This window comes from Pseudophryne corroboree, chromosome 1 (assembly GCF_028390025.1).
Source record: "Pseudophryne corroboree isolate aPseCor3 chromosome 1, aPseCor3.hap2, whole genome shotgun sequence".
Lineage (NCBI taxonomy): Eukaryota > Metazoa > Chordata > Amphibia > Anura > Myobatrachidae > Pseudophryne > Pseudophryne corroboree.
In genome coordinates, this window is record NC_086444.1 from 1079552569 (window position 1) to 1079569062 (window position 16494).

Below are 16494 nucleotides of genomic sequence, written 5' to 3' on the forward strand. Positions count from 1 at the left end.
TCACAGGATTTTTTGTACCAGCCCATCTTCAGTGGAAATGAAGGCTAGGGCTTTTCAAGAGGTAGTTCAGAAGTTGCTTCAGTCAGGAGTGATAATTCCAGTTCCTCCTGCACAACGAGGACAAGGTTTTTATTCCAACCTGTTTCTAGTCCAGAAGCCAAATGGGTCGTTCCGGCCCATACTCAATTTCAAAGTGCTGAACAAGTACATTTGGGTGCCTCATTTTCATATGGAGACTTTACGTTCCATTATTTTGGCCATAAAGCCGGAGGATTTTATGGTATCCCTGGATATCCAGGATGCTTACCTTCATGTTCCTACAGCACTGTCCCATCAGCGCTCTCAGGTTTGCTATCCTCCAGCAACATTTTCAGTTTCAGGCTCTACCATTTTGACTGGTCACAGCTCCCAGATTGTTTACCAAAATTATGGTGGTAATGGCATCTTATCTCAGTCAGCAGGGAATAAGGATTTTGCAATACCTCAATGACTTATTAATCCTGGCACAATCTCAGGAATTGCTTCAGTGTCATCTGCGACAGACGATAGCTTGTTTGCAGAGACACGGTTGGCTCATAAATTGGGCAAAGTCGTCCCTGGTTCCTCACAACGGATGACTCACTTGGGGGCTGTGTTGGATTCAAGTCTTCAGAGAGTAATTTTACCTCTGAACAAAATATCCAAAATTCAGTCAAGGATTCAGGAGCTGCTACACAGTCAAAGGGTATCCATTCACGCAGTAATGCGTGTGATGTGGTTGATAGTGTCAACATTCGACATGGTGGAGTATGCTCAGTTCCACTCAAGGCCTCTGCAACGTCTGATCCTTTCCAAAAATGCAGACTATGGTCCTTCCTCTGGAAGTAAGGAAGTCATTAGCCTGGTGGCTGCAGACATTCCATCTGGACAAAGGGAGTCCCTTCTGGATATCAGATTGGGAAATTCTGACGGATGCCAGCCTTCAGGGCTGGGGAGCGGTGTCAGGAAGGAGTTGCTTCCAGGGTCAGTGGACCAAGGAAGAGAGTTGCCTGCCAATAAATATACTGGAACTTCGGGCCATATATATATATATGGCACTTATTCAGGCAAAGGACATCCTTCAGGGGAAACCAGTCCAAATCCACTTGGACAATGCAAAGGCATACCTCAACCATCAGGGAGGAACTCGCAGCCAAAACGCAATGAAGAAGGTAAGTCACACGTTAAAGTGGGCAGAACTTCCTCATCCAGCCTTGTCCGCAGTGTTCATTGAGGGAGTCCTAAACTGGGAAGCGGATTTTCTCAGTCAATACGCCATTCATGCAAACGAATGGGCTTTACACACCGAGGTCTTCCAAATTCTGGTAGACAAGTAGGGGTTACCAGAGATAGATCTCATGGCGTCCCATCAGAACAACAAAGTTCCCGCATACGGGTCAAGAACAAAGGATACCAAAGTGATCTTTATGGATGCCCTGTCAGTTAGATGGGATTTTTGTCGATTTATGCTCCATTCCTACTTCCTCAACGTCCAGATCTACTGTCTCAGGGTCCTTGCTATCACAAGCACCTGGATTGACCGGCTTTGACGGCGTGGCTCTTGAAACTTCCATCCGGAAAGCAAGAGGATTCTCACAACAGGTAATTCAAACAATGCCCAGAGCAAGGAAACCTTCCTCAGCTCGCATTTATCACCGAATATGGCAAGTCTTTATTCAATGGTGCAGTGACCGGAAATTTGATCCTAGGTCTTTCAAAGTTTCCAGAGTCCTAGCATTCCTTCAGTTAGGAATGGACAAAGGTCTAAGGGTGGCTTCCTTGAGAGTGCAAGTGCCAGCATTGACTGTATGGTTCCAAAAGATAATTGCTAACCTACAGGATGTGTGCACTTTTTTCCAGGAAATTCTGCACATTCAACCTCCATTTGTTCCTTCTACAGTGCCTTGGGACTTACGTTTAGTCCTAAAGGCCCTTCAAGTTGCCCCATTTGACCCACTAAAACAAGTGGATTTTAAATGGTTGACAGCTGAAGTTCTCTTTCTACTGGCTATTGCCTCAGCTAGAAGAGTTTCAGATTTAGGGGCATTGTTATGTCGCCCTCCTTTTCTGATTTTTTATCCAGATAGATCGGTTCTCAGAACCAAATCTGGATATCTTCCTAAGGTGGTGTCTAAATTCCACCTTAGCAAAGAAATTGTAGTCCCGGTCTCCCAAGGGCCGGACCTTTCTGCGGGAGATGCATCGTTAAACGTAGTCCGTGCTTTAAGGATCTACATGGATCATACCAGTGCCATCAGAAAAATACACTCTCTTCGTTCTCTACGGATTTCAAAAGAGTGGATGGCCTGCTGACAAGCAGACACTGGCAAAGTGGCTTCGAATGACGATTTCAGAAGCATATTCTCAAGCTCATCTCCCTGTTCCGGCTAATGTCTCTGCTCCCTCTACTCGTAAGGTAGGTCCGTCATGGCCAGCACAACGTGGTGCTTCAGCAGAACAGATATGTAAGGCAGCCACAGGGTCTTCCATTAACACATTCATTAGACATTATGCCTTTGATACCTTTGCCTCTCATAACGCTGAATTAGGGCAAAGGATTCTCCTGTCCAATCAGGAGCGTCCCCACCACTAAACTGCTTTGGGACATCCCAATGCTATCCTGTGGACCCTGCAGGAGAAATAATTGTTATGGTAGACTTACCGTTGATAACGCTATTTCTCCTAAGTCCACGGGATCCACAGGGATCCCACCCTGACGCACCTGATTACAGGATCCTTTCACTTACTAACCTCTTCCTTCTTGCACAGAAGTTTGTGCATGTGTGTTCTTCTCGCCTGATTTGGGCTCTCTATGATGCTCCTACCTTGAGCTTTGGAAAACTGAATTGCCTGAGCCAGGAGGCAGAGATATAGGAACGGACTCGTTGCATTCTGGGAGGCCGAAAGTTTTGATCGTTTGGTGCCAATCCGCGCTACCGCATATCCCAATGTTATCCTGTGGATCCTGTGGACTTAGGAGAAATAGAGTTATCAATGGTAAGTCTACCATAACAATTATTTTCTAAACTATCCCAGGTAAGCAACTTCCTGCATTAGGGAGTGAGAACGGCCAGCGGAGTTAGGGGAGTAATCAATATAAAAAGATAAAATGATAAAGTCTTACAAGAATTATTTAATAAATAACGGATTCCAAAATGCAGCTCACCCTCTTAACCATCCTGCTTTGTACAATAATTTGAAACAAAAATAGCCTATGTCTCTCAGGATGGTATGCGGTTATCATACAGACAGTCGGGGTCCCGGCAGTTACAATACAGATTCCAAGATCCCGACGGGGGCACCATACCGCCGCCAGCGAGGTAGGTGATTCCCCTTTATGGGTTTCCACAACACCCATAGAGGGAGAATAGAACCTGTGGCAAGCGCAGCTCATCACCGAGCCCGCAGCGTGGAGAGCACAGCGAGCCCGCAAGGGGCTTAATTGTCCTTGCCACCATGCCGGCTTCCCAATGATCGGGATGCCGATGTCGGGATAGTGACATTCGGCATCCCGGGCGTCGGTATTACATACTGAACCCGCGAGGATGCATAGTAATGTCTTTTGCCATAGTAGTGCTCTTGATGTATATGGAGAAGCAACTGTATATACTGTGTCAGTATTAGAACCAGGTTTGACAATCTGAATGTCAAATACTGTAATCACAAACTGATCATCATCTACTCGAGATGAAGAAGTGATGCTCTTCTGGAACTGAAGATTGGCTGCTGGAGTATATACTTAATATATACTTAATATACAACTGATGCGTCATTAATTTACTAACAGTTTCTTATATAGCGCAGCAAATTCCTCTGCGCTATACAATTGCATTTGGTAATAAATGTAAAAGGGATTATTAGCCTATCCACTGAAATCACCATTTCTAGTCCCCATAGAGTGTTGTCTGCTTCTTTAGCTATGTTTATAAACCCTGTACTTGTCCTATATTGTCTTCAACTGTAAGTCACTGTTTACCTGTTATATTTCGTTTATGTACTCTGTAACTGGGCGCCGCGGAACCCTTGTGGCGCCATAAAAATAAAGGATAATAATAAAAAATAATAATAGTCTACCCTTATGCATCAAAGTCTCTGTTTACTGGAGGGACAGCACGGTACACTGTTTGCATGACATCCAAAACGCATAGCAACCATCACCCCATCATAATATATTCCCGAAATTCATTCATACATCTAACAGCTCCATCCACTTTTCACGTAAACACCAATATTTCTACTGACAGGCGAGGATCAACCATTTGTCATGGCTCCTCTTTTCTTACATTATGTTTTTTTGTAAGGAAAGAGCTCCTGTTGACATAACATTTGTATTTACATGATTCAGTGAATGCGTGTGCTTCTGCCATAGGATCACACCAGGTAACAAGTGACTGTAAGCGGTAAAACTGCAACGGCCCAGGTGGAAATTGCACAGTTTAGACACGACTATTACATTTTAACCAAATTGCAAATCTGGATATTATTAAATGATAGAAAATCCTCTAAACATACCAAAATCCTTTAATATGCAGGGTTCCCAAGAGAATATTAAATCTGTGGTATCAAAAATGCTTTGAAACAAGTTATCCTGTAACATGATTTTCCAATAGTGTTTTAGTGTCTAAACATATAACTTTGTATATAAAATGTATACCAAGGTGTAAAATAAAAAATAAAAAAACAATCAACACTGCAAAGTTAAGCCAAACACGCTGGACAAGCATAGTAAAGCTAAAAGCATAAAACACACAACTTAAGTGTTAGGAAATGCTGCATGCGGGTCAAAGTCTAACAGGTTAGAAACACTACCCGTTATGTGAGCATGTCACAATGGAGATATGAGCTTATTAGTTTAGTACATTTCACAGCTCTGTAGATTAATGCAGTAATGTTTCTTATATCAGGACGGCTGCATGTAACTGGAACGTATTTCAGCCACCCCTTAAATTCTCATGTGTTACATTCGAAACCAGAGTTTCTATGAATCATGCAATTACTATGCTGGACGCAAAAATTACACCAGAAATAAAATTCATTAGTCTCATGCTACAAGTCTCTGTCCTGTTACTGCCATTAATACTTTGTATTCAGGAGACTAATATGTAACAGGAGATGCGTATTGGCTGCATAATGACTATTTATGTAACGTGAGCGGGACATGCACTAAGTTGTTACAGGAACACTTCAAGCACAAATGACAACTTACTCTGCGTCATCTGACAGAGCAGACCGTGTGCTGAATCTACAAGATCAAATATACAATTAGATTTACTTGCAAGAAGTATAAATAAAACCAGCCTCAAAATGGTGAAACGTGCATCAGATCTTACAATGATGTTCCCCTATAAACAGAATGTAAAAATCACACCATAATCATATCCCAGTGCATGTACAACCTAAATGTCACCCATTACAGACCCAGAACAACAGATGTTATCAATTCAATAATTTTTTATTTTTTTTTAAAGAAAAAAAAATCCTAAAGTCTGTAGTGGAGTTTGTAGGAGGCATTGACCAGTTCTCTGAGCTGAGAGATTACTTTTTCCCCCATAAAAGTCTTAAACTCATAACACCTACTTCCCCTTTAACAGCTGTACATAATTTGGAATCCAGAAGGGCATTACGTCCTGTGTGAACTTCAGGTGATTTGTCCTGATTTTTAGTTTCGAAATGATGGGTACTCTAGAACAGACTGATTAACAATACAAAAAATATCTATTGTAACAAGTTTCCCAAGACATTCCAGAGAGAAAATATATAGAGGGAAAGTAATAGAATAAAAGTGGTAAAGTACCAACGCTGGCAAACCGTTTACCATAAAATATGTATAACTATTAAAATTGATGCAACTTTGTTTATAAAATCCATTCAGCATGGATCTGAGCAAGAGGACAAGAAACAAAATACCTAGTCATTAAACATGCAAGCTCATACAGTGTATCTATCTTCAGCTATCTTTATTACATTTGTGCCAGAATATAAAGAAATGCAGCCTTGGCACTTCTTTTGACTCCATTGTATATCTTTATATAGTATATTATTCATATACATACATACATACATACATGCATACATATATATATACAATATATACACACAATTTATTTTTGGATCATTCTGCTTAGACACTGATAAATAGGTCAGAACTAGTTATTGACAAAAATATCTGACCTCGATAACTCATGGTCACAGCTTTCGTGAGATTCCTGTTGCTGGGATTTAAGATCTGCAATTGTGGGACTGCCCTGCATGGGGCTGCAAGTTGGTTGGCACTTCAGATCATCTCTTATTTCATTTGGGTCTTCAGCTTTGTTCTGGTGAAGTAGCTTTGATGGATCCTCAGACCTTACAGGTGTAGGGCCTTGGGGAATACTACTTTGCGTAAAGGTGTTGGTTTGGAGATAGCTAAGGAAGTAATTTCAGAGACTGTTACACACAATGTACTATGTTTTAAAGAAGCTTGAAGACAACACACATATTACCATTTACAGGATTTAAAATACCACTAAGAGTTTAAAAAAAAACAAAAAAAAAACATTTGATGCTAGGTTTGTTATAACAGCTCTACCAAAAATCCTCATTATACATTCATGATTACATGAACGCTCTTCATATAATCTTCAATGAAGGATATATACTCTTCAGTTACACATTTATGACTTATGACCAAAACAAATCCACTTTCTTTCTTTAGTGAGTCTATGGCAATTTTCTTATAATATACTGGTGTGTTCCAAGTTACTGTGTGCAAGGCATCACAGATCCCTAATCATTTTCAGTAGTAACTTTTGTAAATCTCGCACATATAAGCTCACTGCAAAGGTGTCTGACCTCGTTGGCTCCTTTTCCATGTGCGACAAGGCACAGGATTTTTCCTCTACTTTTTGTTGTACAGAAAATGGCATCGGGAGGAAGTGAGACAACGTCGCACCAGATTGTTTCGGTGCGAGCAGAATTCCTCTGACCAGTACATCAGTTTTTCTTGGCTCTGGTGTACTTCTGTCCTGCAAGCCTTGGTCTTCTTTACGCACATCTTCTACTAAGGCAGGAGGTGCGACGTCAAGGCTAGGATTAGCACTGCTTGCTTCCATGCCACTGGAAGGTAGAACATTACTCCTACAGGAACAGGTGACAGGTTGATGAAAGTCTTCAAGCACATAACATGCTTTTTCTTTAGGATCAATGTTACGTTGTTAACAAATTTATCAAACCAAAAAATCAAAAACGTTAGTGTTTAATGATATGCCAAAAAAATTTAAATCACTGCATACGCATGCATTGGTGGGTTACTGAAGAGAACAGGTCAATCGGACGTTCAGATCAATGTAGAGCACATAAAAAGCTCACAGGTGTTGGGTATCCTCTTGCAATGGCTGTTTATGCCCCTTCAGTTCCATCTTCTGGCTTGGTAGTCTTCCATGATTTACGGTCTTGGTAGAGTCCAAATCAGGCGATGGCTGGGCAACTCTGGCACACTTCTGAAAAGTGCCAATTCGGCGTGCCAACATGTCATCCCGTTGGGTATCTAGGAAAAGTCTGCTATCCTCCTTTTCAGGTGGTTCAGGGACATCTGGTGTCCTGCAAACCTCAGCCATAGTAGATCTACTTAGGAAAGCGAAAGTAATGTTCGTAAGGATTGGAGAAGCAGGAAGCAACAAATAAGTATATATGTACATAAAAGAAACATACCAAAGAAAAAGCAAGAAACAATTCTCGGCATTTCAATATAAACAAAAAACACACTAACTGCAAACATAATTCTTTCCATACACATATTAGAGTCATATTTCCTTTGCAGTTTTGCCAGTTGGAAGACAGCACATGTATACAGCTATGAATTGTAGGGTCACAAAAAGTTAGTTTAAAAAGCAAAAGAACACTCACTGAATGTTCCAGATAGAATATTTATTCAAGCCACACATTAACATGGTCATGACGCTGATGAAATAGTGTGGTATACCTTGGCTTGGAGTGTAGCACTGGTGTGACCAAGACTTGTGCATCTGGAGCATTGTCTGAAAAAACTGCTTTAGTGCTTATGATGTCGGAGACACTGTTGTCCCTTACACTTGCATCACTAGAACTGGGCTTGGCAATGCACAATTTATCCCATCTCTGCTGGTCGATCTCAGTTACTGGCCCAAAGTGGACAAACTTCTGCTTGTTTCTGGCCCTCTTCTCTTGTAACGATAACTTGCGTCTACCAAAATCATCATTGGCTGCTCTGGTCACATCAATCTTGGTCATTTGGTCATTCTCAGGGGGCTCTTTCTGAACCACATTTTCACTTTAGTTCCAAGAAATTAAGAAATAGAAAGTTACCTGGGAGTCTATAAACTCTCCACTTAAGAAGACTTTTCTCAAATACTTGTTAAACCTTCTTATTGAACCATTACAAAAGAAGTATATATGATTTCAAATGAACAACTGAAAATTATTCACACTTAAGCACAAAAAAAGCCACACCTATCTCCAGTAGACAGCTTTAGCCTCTGCCAGGTTTCCAGGTCAGCCTTTGTGATTGAGGCAGTGGTGAAAACCAGGGGCTCCTTCTGCTGAGAGACAGCCGACTGGGCTTTGCGCTTGGCCAAATCATCTCTTTGAACATCTGGAATTTTATCCTCCTTTTCTTGTTCAGCCTCATTGTCTACAGTTCTTGGAAGGATGCTATCACTTAGATTGACCGTCCCCTTTTCTATCAGTCGGTCCTGGTTTTCATGATTGCTGTGCACAGTAATATATGTATTAAACAAATGTTTATATTAGGGGCTGCACTTCGAACCAACTGGCTAGGGTCATGGGCATGCCACTGATTAATGAATGTTTCTTAGCTATATTTTATTTTTATGAATTCTAAAAAAAAAAGTTCAACCAGGCTTTATAACCTCAAGGTCAAACAAAAGGCTACTCGTGCACATGAAGGTCATCCTATTCTAGACCTTTGATCATAGACGCTAAGCCTATGGAGGATGCTTGGATTTTTTGCCGTTTATGGCACTCTAGAGACTCAAACATACTACAGATTGGTATGTTCACACATGCACTTTTAAATTGAAAGGAAGAACGTTATGCGCACCTTTTATCCACTGAACGCTTGGGTGAAGCGGGAGTTGAAGGCAAACAGTCCTGAGTGGGTTTTGTTTTATTAATATAGGAACCTTGTATATATTGATTGAAAGGTGTTGAAACTTTAGGTCGGTTCATTCTTGCTCTACGTGTAGCCAGGTCATCTCGCTCAATATCAGGCACTCTGCACTCATCTTCCTCCTCAGAATCCACATTAGTTGGGCGAGTGATTTCTCTCTGGAGAACTATATCAGGTTCATGGTTTTCAAGGGTTTGATCATGACTAGGACAGCTATAATAATATTAAACAGTTATCCCTATGAATGGATACACATGAATACTGCAAAATGCGGTTTCCGCATGCAGAATTTTAGTGGTTAGCTAATCGAATCGCAGTCCCAAACAGATATTAAAAGTCGAAAATTTTAAAGCAAGCAATTGTCTGCTGAAGTTGCATAAAGTGGTTTGAAGCTGAAGATGCATAAAGTGGTTTGAACACAAATATACTGCTTTCCAAATATATCTGTGTGTATACGTATCTGGGGAGGAAAGAAAAATAAGACTCTAGAGAAACATTTAGAATGTGGACATCTGCCACTTGGGTACCTGAGGGTTGAAGACTCCATGACTGAAGTTGTCCAAAACGTGTTTTAATCATATCTGGGTTACGCAAGGCAAAACAAAAGTGGACATCTATAGAAAGTTGGTGGTTATGCTGAATGGCTAGATTACATATGGTGCCATTAACGCAGACAGTCGATGATCGCACACACGCACACTGATACTGCTCATTAGCAGACTGTATTATAGACTGGAAACGGCGTTAAGTTTCAACGCAGCCACATATATCCAGCTATCTCAGGACAATCAGCCAATGAAATTACAATGTGTGTTGTTGGCTTTAGTGAACTGGAAAATACAATACAATTGCTCATATTGTGCTTCATCTGAATAATAATGGGTATATAAAGGTATACACAGCACAGGCAACTACTAACCACAGTACTTTATCACACAATTAAACAAGCACAAATAAAATTTCTCAGTGCAACAGCGTTAATAACAGTTATACCAGTAAACCAAAGGCAAACAAAACAATAAATAGCAAAAAGTACGTAGTTAACAATACACCATGCTGATGGGAATCTCTGATTCTTTTGCTTATGGTTAGCACTAATCATCAATTCACAAGTCTATCGGTTTGATTTGCTAAATGTCGGATTTTGCTCACCAATGATGGGGAGCTTTGCCTTATGCTTTTCAAACTGTAATACTCATTAATGCTAAACCAGTCTGATTTAGTATTAATTACAATTGCTGTTTGAAAAACATTGGTCATTGCTGGGGAACATCAGTGGTTTTAAACATCCGACATTCAGTAAATCTACTATTATAACTTGTCAACATAAACAGTACCCAGTATAAGGTAGTATGGGATGATACTACCTTGATCAACAAACAACAAGATACACTAGCTTATAGTCAGCTGTTGAAAACGTTCTAATTAAATAAAGCCAGGTCATTTATTTTGTGACTTATTCAAATACCTTTACTATATGTATGTTTCTGAATAGTTAAAAATAAAACTTAATGTTAGAACACCCTAATTTACATCTTTAAACATATTACTGTAAAAGGAGGAAGGGCCAGACTAGCATTTTAAATGAATGCCACACTTTTCATTCCAGCACAAAAGCATTTAGTCGAGAACAGATTGTTGTTCCCTTTGCCACGAGCCATCTGAGCTTTCATTGCTGTGCTCATGCATTCAGTGACGTGCATGGATGTCCTTACATAATTAGTTTCAGGTTGCACATGCTTCCATAGACTGTTCTACATATGGTGACAGACAACAGTCTCACACAGCAAACTCCAGACAAGCATTCCAAGGAGGAGCTGACCTGCCGTAACGCTTTGCCGCAGGCATGACCTTAATTCCAACCTTTTGGAGGCTTTTTAATTTCTGAACCTCTTCGTCATTTGCACTGTCACACACAGAGGGCTGATCCATCGCATCCTCTTGTTGATCGAAATATCCTTTAAGTTTGGAGGTTTTTCCAGATGACCCTTTGAGAGGAGAGACTACAGTGGTCCCATCTTCAGTCTGCCCCTCCTCCTCGATGGTTTCAGGACGATTTGGACTATTAAAGTATTATACATTCAAAATGATAAAGTTAGAGTAACAACTGTGTGTACAGAACACGCTACACAGTAATTGTGAATGAATTTGTTTATTAAATATATTTTGCATTCAATGTATTTACATAATTCTCAGACAGGTCTATATTAGTGTTTGCAAGAGTGTTCCGTGGTCCATTAAAATAAAAAAATAAAATACAAAAAATATAAATTCTTAAACTAAAGTCGGCATATCTACGTTCCTTTACCTAATTATGCTGTTAAAGCAGTGTCTCCTTTCATTTTCTCATCCCCAACTTAACCACAGCACACACAATAAGCCATTCATCCCACATAAGGCCTGTGGTTTAGAAGACCACCTAGAATTGCCTTGCACTAGGGGTGTTCATTATCTCACACCAAATCAGCCTAAACCACCAACCGTGCATATAACCCTTACAGGAGGCAGACAGGAAGGCCAGTTAGAGAGAAATCTGGAAACCCTATACATCAACAAAATATCTGGATGCATTAATGAAATTAAGTTCAGAAAAGGACCACATCAATTATTTAGAGAATAACCAGGTCATCTATCTAGTATCCTGTGTACTATCATTTAATATAAGGTGGTTCACTTTTACTAAGGCTCGCATACATTTGTCTCCATGCCAGAGAGATTTGCTTTTAAGAAGAAAAAAAAAAAAATGTGTGGATGTTATAAAATATGACTTCTTTCCTACAAGTGCTTTGGGAACTAAACCAAAGCAGCCACTGCCACAGTAACCAATGTTTCACCAGTGTTCTGCTACAGTCATGCGTCTACAAAGGTAATAGAATTTCAGCCTGCAAATACTAGAACCTAGAATGTACCACTATGGGGACAGAAGGAAATAGGCCATTTCCAGCACAGGCTAAGTACTACAGTGAATAGAAAAAAGCACACCAGGGGTGATCCATGTATAATAGAACCAGGACACTCCAGATAAAAAGGACTACAAACGTGGAGTTTGAAAGGATTTTGGATTATTTTTTTCTCTACACTGAAGCCCGACTGTTAACCCTAAATGACCTACAGAAAATCACCACTTATGGGTACCACTCTTCTACAGCGGTCTGTGCAGACCTTTTCATTTACATTCTCCTTACAGCTGAGATTTTGTTTCAGATAACACTTTTAGAAAGGCAGTAATATCAAATATTAGGTTATATTAATTCAAGGAGTTGTCAAGGAGTTGTCTACTTTAGGACCACCCACCAAATAGTAGAGAGTGTGACTGTGCCTAAATAACGTGGCGATCAAAGTGGATAACTTCTTACCCTTGTGACTATGTTTTAAAAAGCCCATTCCCTTACCAGGAATACAGGATTTAACAGATCTGTTCAACAAAATATAAAAGCCTTTAATCAATGCGGTAGGCAAGATACACAGCATGCTGGTTATTGACTGCCGATCCCTGGAGACATGTAAAATGCATGTTCTTATAGGTATCTCTCACTGAAGAAATGACTGCATAGCTGTACTATACAAGCAATCTGCACTTTCCTGTGCTAAGTGTATGTGCACGTCAGTTGTCGGGACACTTAAATTAGGCAAATTCATAGTGGATAAGTTTGGCCATAAACCATTTAGGTCTTAGGAAGAACTTTAATATTATTTGAAAGAGGTTGAAGCCACTCTTTAGCCATTATATGCAAAAATGTCACTTACTGTATATTCACAAGATGGGAGAGTACAGGAGATTATATTTTAAATGACAATGCTTTAAATCAATACCTAACAAAATCAACTACTGCAAATATCATGCCACTTTTAGCAGTCTGTTCTCCTAAATAAATTTGCTTATACGGATGAAAGGATTTACAATGGTACATAATAAGGAGAAAGGGACAAAGTTCTGTAGTCTGTTTTACTGTACACTCTAAAAGCCCTGGAGGGTTCAGTGCATGTGAAGCTGGCATAGCATGACTTTTGAAGGTAGAGACTACTCCTGGGAGAGATGTACTAAAACTGAAAATGCGTCCAAAACTCTGAAAAACCCATTTTCTGAGTTTTGACAGCATTCCTGTATGTACCAAGCTCTGGAATGCGATACATTTTGGAGCTGGGAACTGGTGGGTAACGCTATCACAGTAGAAGCCTGTGGGCTTCGTTCGCATTGCCCCTGAGAATGATCCAATCTGATCCCTCCAAGCACCCCACATGGTGGTGCACGTTACTCTGCGCATGCACAGGACAGAAGATGTCCTTTGCAAATGTAATCACATTTATAGGTGCATTCTGAAGTGATTAAAGCTGGCATGTAACAGAAAAGTGGTGGAATGTATTGCATAGCAGATGCAATGCTCAGTCCCACTTAACCTTAGGTGATTTTAATTAGTATAGGTCCCTGCATTGCAGTCTACATATTAGAATGTGCACTATGATATGTAAGCCCTGGGTAAATTTATATAATGTGTTAGAATTAGGGATGATACGGACCCATCTAATGAGGTTCACCATGACATGGTAGGTGGGCATGCATGTGCAAAGAACCTTACTTGCACTCCATGTTAATTGTTGAGGCTATCATAATCATTTTGATTATCAGTATTCTTAGTGTTTAGAGTGTGCCTCTGCATTTTCTTTTTCCTGCACCACAAGTCTCTGCATGGTATCACCTGTGTGTCAAATTAGAGTGTGCAGTGCAGTTCACGCACCCCCCCCCCCCCCCCCCCCCCCCCCCCCCCCCCCCCCCCCATTCATTTCCCTTTAATCCATAGTATGACTTTTACCTCAATGGTCTCTCTCCTCCTAGTGGTGAGGTGGCAGTGCTCCAGCTTTTCCGGTAATCCTCTCGCTCGGCCTTCTTTTTGCGCAGGGGAGCTGGGATGTATGCAGTCTGGTTGCTTTTGTTGGGCAGATACTGGTTAAAAGGCACTATTACTTTGTTTTCTCCAAAGGATACCCGTCTGGCAGACATATCATCTTTTCTAACATCTGGCAATCTTCTGTGAGGTAAATCAGACTCCGAATCACTTCCACGTCCTATTAATCAAGCAAACATAATGCACAAAAAAAAAATCATACAACAGCTTATAAGTCAAACACACTGTTCAAGTGGCAGCAATTGCAGAACAAGGCCATAGATGATACAGCAATATGCAACTAATGGCAAGGGTGCAGAGGGCACAAGACCAGATCAAGTGCCAATCACGAAAAAAAAAAATGCCATAGGAGAGACTGCCCTGTTGATATATACTGTTGGGAAGACTGTAGATCTAGTTTCAAGGAATGGAAAATTTCCAGAGCAACAATAAAAGCGGAGCTAAAAAATACAGGACATCATTTTCTAAATTTACATAAGAAGCATCAGGTATGTCAGTGGAATCTTTTCATAAAGCCAGATTTGTAAGTAATTTGCTATAGCTTATAGCAATTCATGTTAAATCTGTCATCTCTTGCAGTTCCTGCTGTGCGTATTTTAGAGCTCATTCTGCAAGCGATAGCCATAAGTGCTTTCTAATTATTTCATTATGTTTTGAGCAAATGTCAACATTGAAATTCAACTCTTGTGTGGGCAGATTTATAGTAAAACCACTTAACCTTGCTTTGTTTCCATGTCGGGTATCCTAGAAAGCCTTGCTGCCAAGCCACAGCCTGCGATCCTCAGATATATAAACTCTGTTTTATTTCCTCTACTGCTTGTTTGTTTTCTGAACAGTGTGGACTTCTCTCTTTTATTACATTCCTCTGCTATTTGGCCACAGCTACATTAATAATGATATTACAATCTTGCAGAAACATTTAGCAAGTGTGTCCAAAGTTTAAAGCAGTTTACAATACAGATGTTGCTTCCTAGGAGATAAAAATGCAGCAAGGTGGTTGTTCCAGATACAAAAATAGCCAAATCACATATCATGGGCCAAATGTAATAGAAAGTGAGAGATTTGGTAAGGTTTTTCAGTTTTTTTTAAAGTAGCAATTATTTACACTGCAAAACCAGGTTGATCTTGCTGTGTAAATGATTGACACTTTAAAAAAAAATGCAAAACCTTCAGAAATCTCTCACTTTCTGAAACTCTCACCCCATATGTGCATCACAAAGAAGGTCACAGGACCCATGGGTCACACTAATACCCCTTTTCCATTTCCTAGCACAGGTCGCAGTCGGGAGCCTGACACGGCTGCAAACTGTGCTAGAGCCCCCTTCTACACTGAGCTCACCAACCCAGCATATTGCCGGGTTGGTGACGCTGCTGCTGACGCGGCAGGGGCGGTGCTGGGAGATCACATGATCTCCCAGCGCCACCCTTCCATACACTGTGAACGGGAGCTGTGTCGCATCGACACGGCTTCCGTTTACACTACACAGCTTACCAGGTTGAACACGTGTTCAACCGGGCAAGCTACCTGGGTAGGATTCCCGAATCACTTGATCCGGGAATTTGCAGGGGGGGGGGGGGCTTGGGGGCGCGTTTCCACTAGAAAAAAAAACGGGTAAATGCGCGCTCCCGCGCATTTACCCGTGTTTTTAGAGCTAGTGGAAAAGGGGTATTAGACAGACAACCAGTTTGTTATATTTAAGGTACTTCTACCCCCTTCATATTTGTAATACCGAAAGTCACAGTGACAAAGGGAATTTGAACAAAACGCATTTTTAAAAAGGTAAACATGTAATTAAATATGCAAGTCGCTCCTACAACCAGACACAAAAAAAAACAATAAAACAATCTTCATAGTCTTACACATGATCAGCATTTTTTTTAAACTTTGGCACTCACCGCTATTTATGCACATTTTACAGTGCTACAGTTGTTGTCACTCAATCAGAGCTATTCATTTGCAGATCCATTTGGGCGCGATGGCTGCCCAAACAGCACTTTTTGCGATCGCACCCAGCGCTTTGGTCTGGTTTAGCTGCTTTATGCGAATAAACTCGGCCTCTATGGGTGCGATCATCGCAATCAGATAACGGGACTCAATTGAATATCGCCCCACGGTCTCCCGTCTCTTTAGACGGGAGATCGGGCTTGATAATTAATTGAATTCCACCCAATGTGTTTATTGACCCTAATATTTTAGGGCTCTAATTATCAACATGGAGCAAAAACAACATTTTTCTCTTATGGCCATAGAAAATCAGTTATTGCTACACTTTCCCATTAAAACCTGGTAAAATCATCAGCTATGCAATATGTGCCACATCAGGAGGGCTTAGCAGGTTCATGAATGCACAGTAGAAAATAAAAATCTATTCTCTCAGTAAATAATAATAAAAACTAAAAAATGAAAAGAAAAAAAAAAAGATAAAC

At 40.5% G+C, this 16494-nt stretch overlaps 1 protein-coding gene across 7 annotated transcripts in view; it reads right to left on the reverse strand.

Annotated features, from left to right (window-relative positions):
• The window catches only part of LIMCH1 (LIM and calponin homology domains 1), a 484664-nt gene that overhangs the window by 100333 nt on the left and 367837 nt on the right, over positions 1-16494 (reverse strand). For 5 of the 7 annotated variants that reach the window (XM_063921011.1, XM_063921013.1, XM_063921015.1 and 2 more), the window contains exons 8-16: positions 13975-14227; positions 10986-11225; positions 9095-9376; positions 8485-8742; positions 7979-8305; positions 7366-7623; positions 6850-7134; positions 6190-6423; positions 5225-5260 (exon numbers count right to left, since the gene is read on the reverse strand). In XM_063921011.1, the coding sequence (XP_063777081.1) occupies positions 5225-5260; positions 6190-6423; positions 6850-7134; positions 7366-7623; positions 7979-8305; positions 8485-8742; positions 9095-9376; positions 10986-11225; positions 13975-14227 (2173 nt within the window). The remainder of the gene's footprint in view (positions 1-5224; positions 5261-6189; positions 6424-6849; positions 7135-7365; positions 7624-7978; positions 8306-8484; positions 8743-9094; positions 9377-10985; positions 11226-13974; positions 14228-16494) is intronic. The other 2 variants (XM_063921012.1, XM_063921014.1) reach the window with 2 other exon arrangements.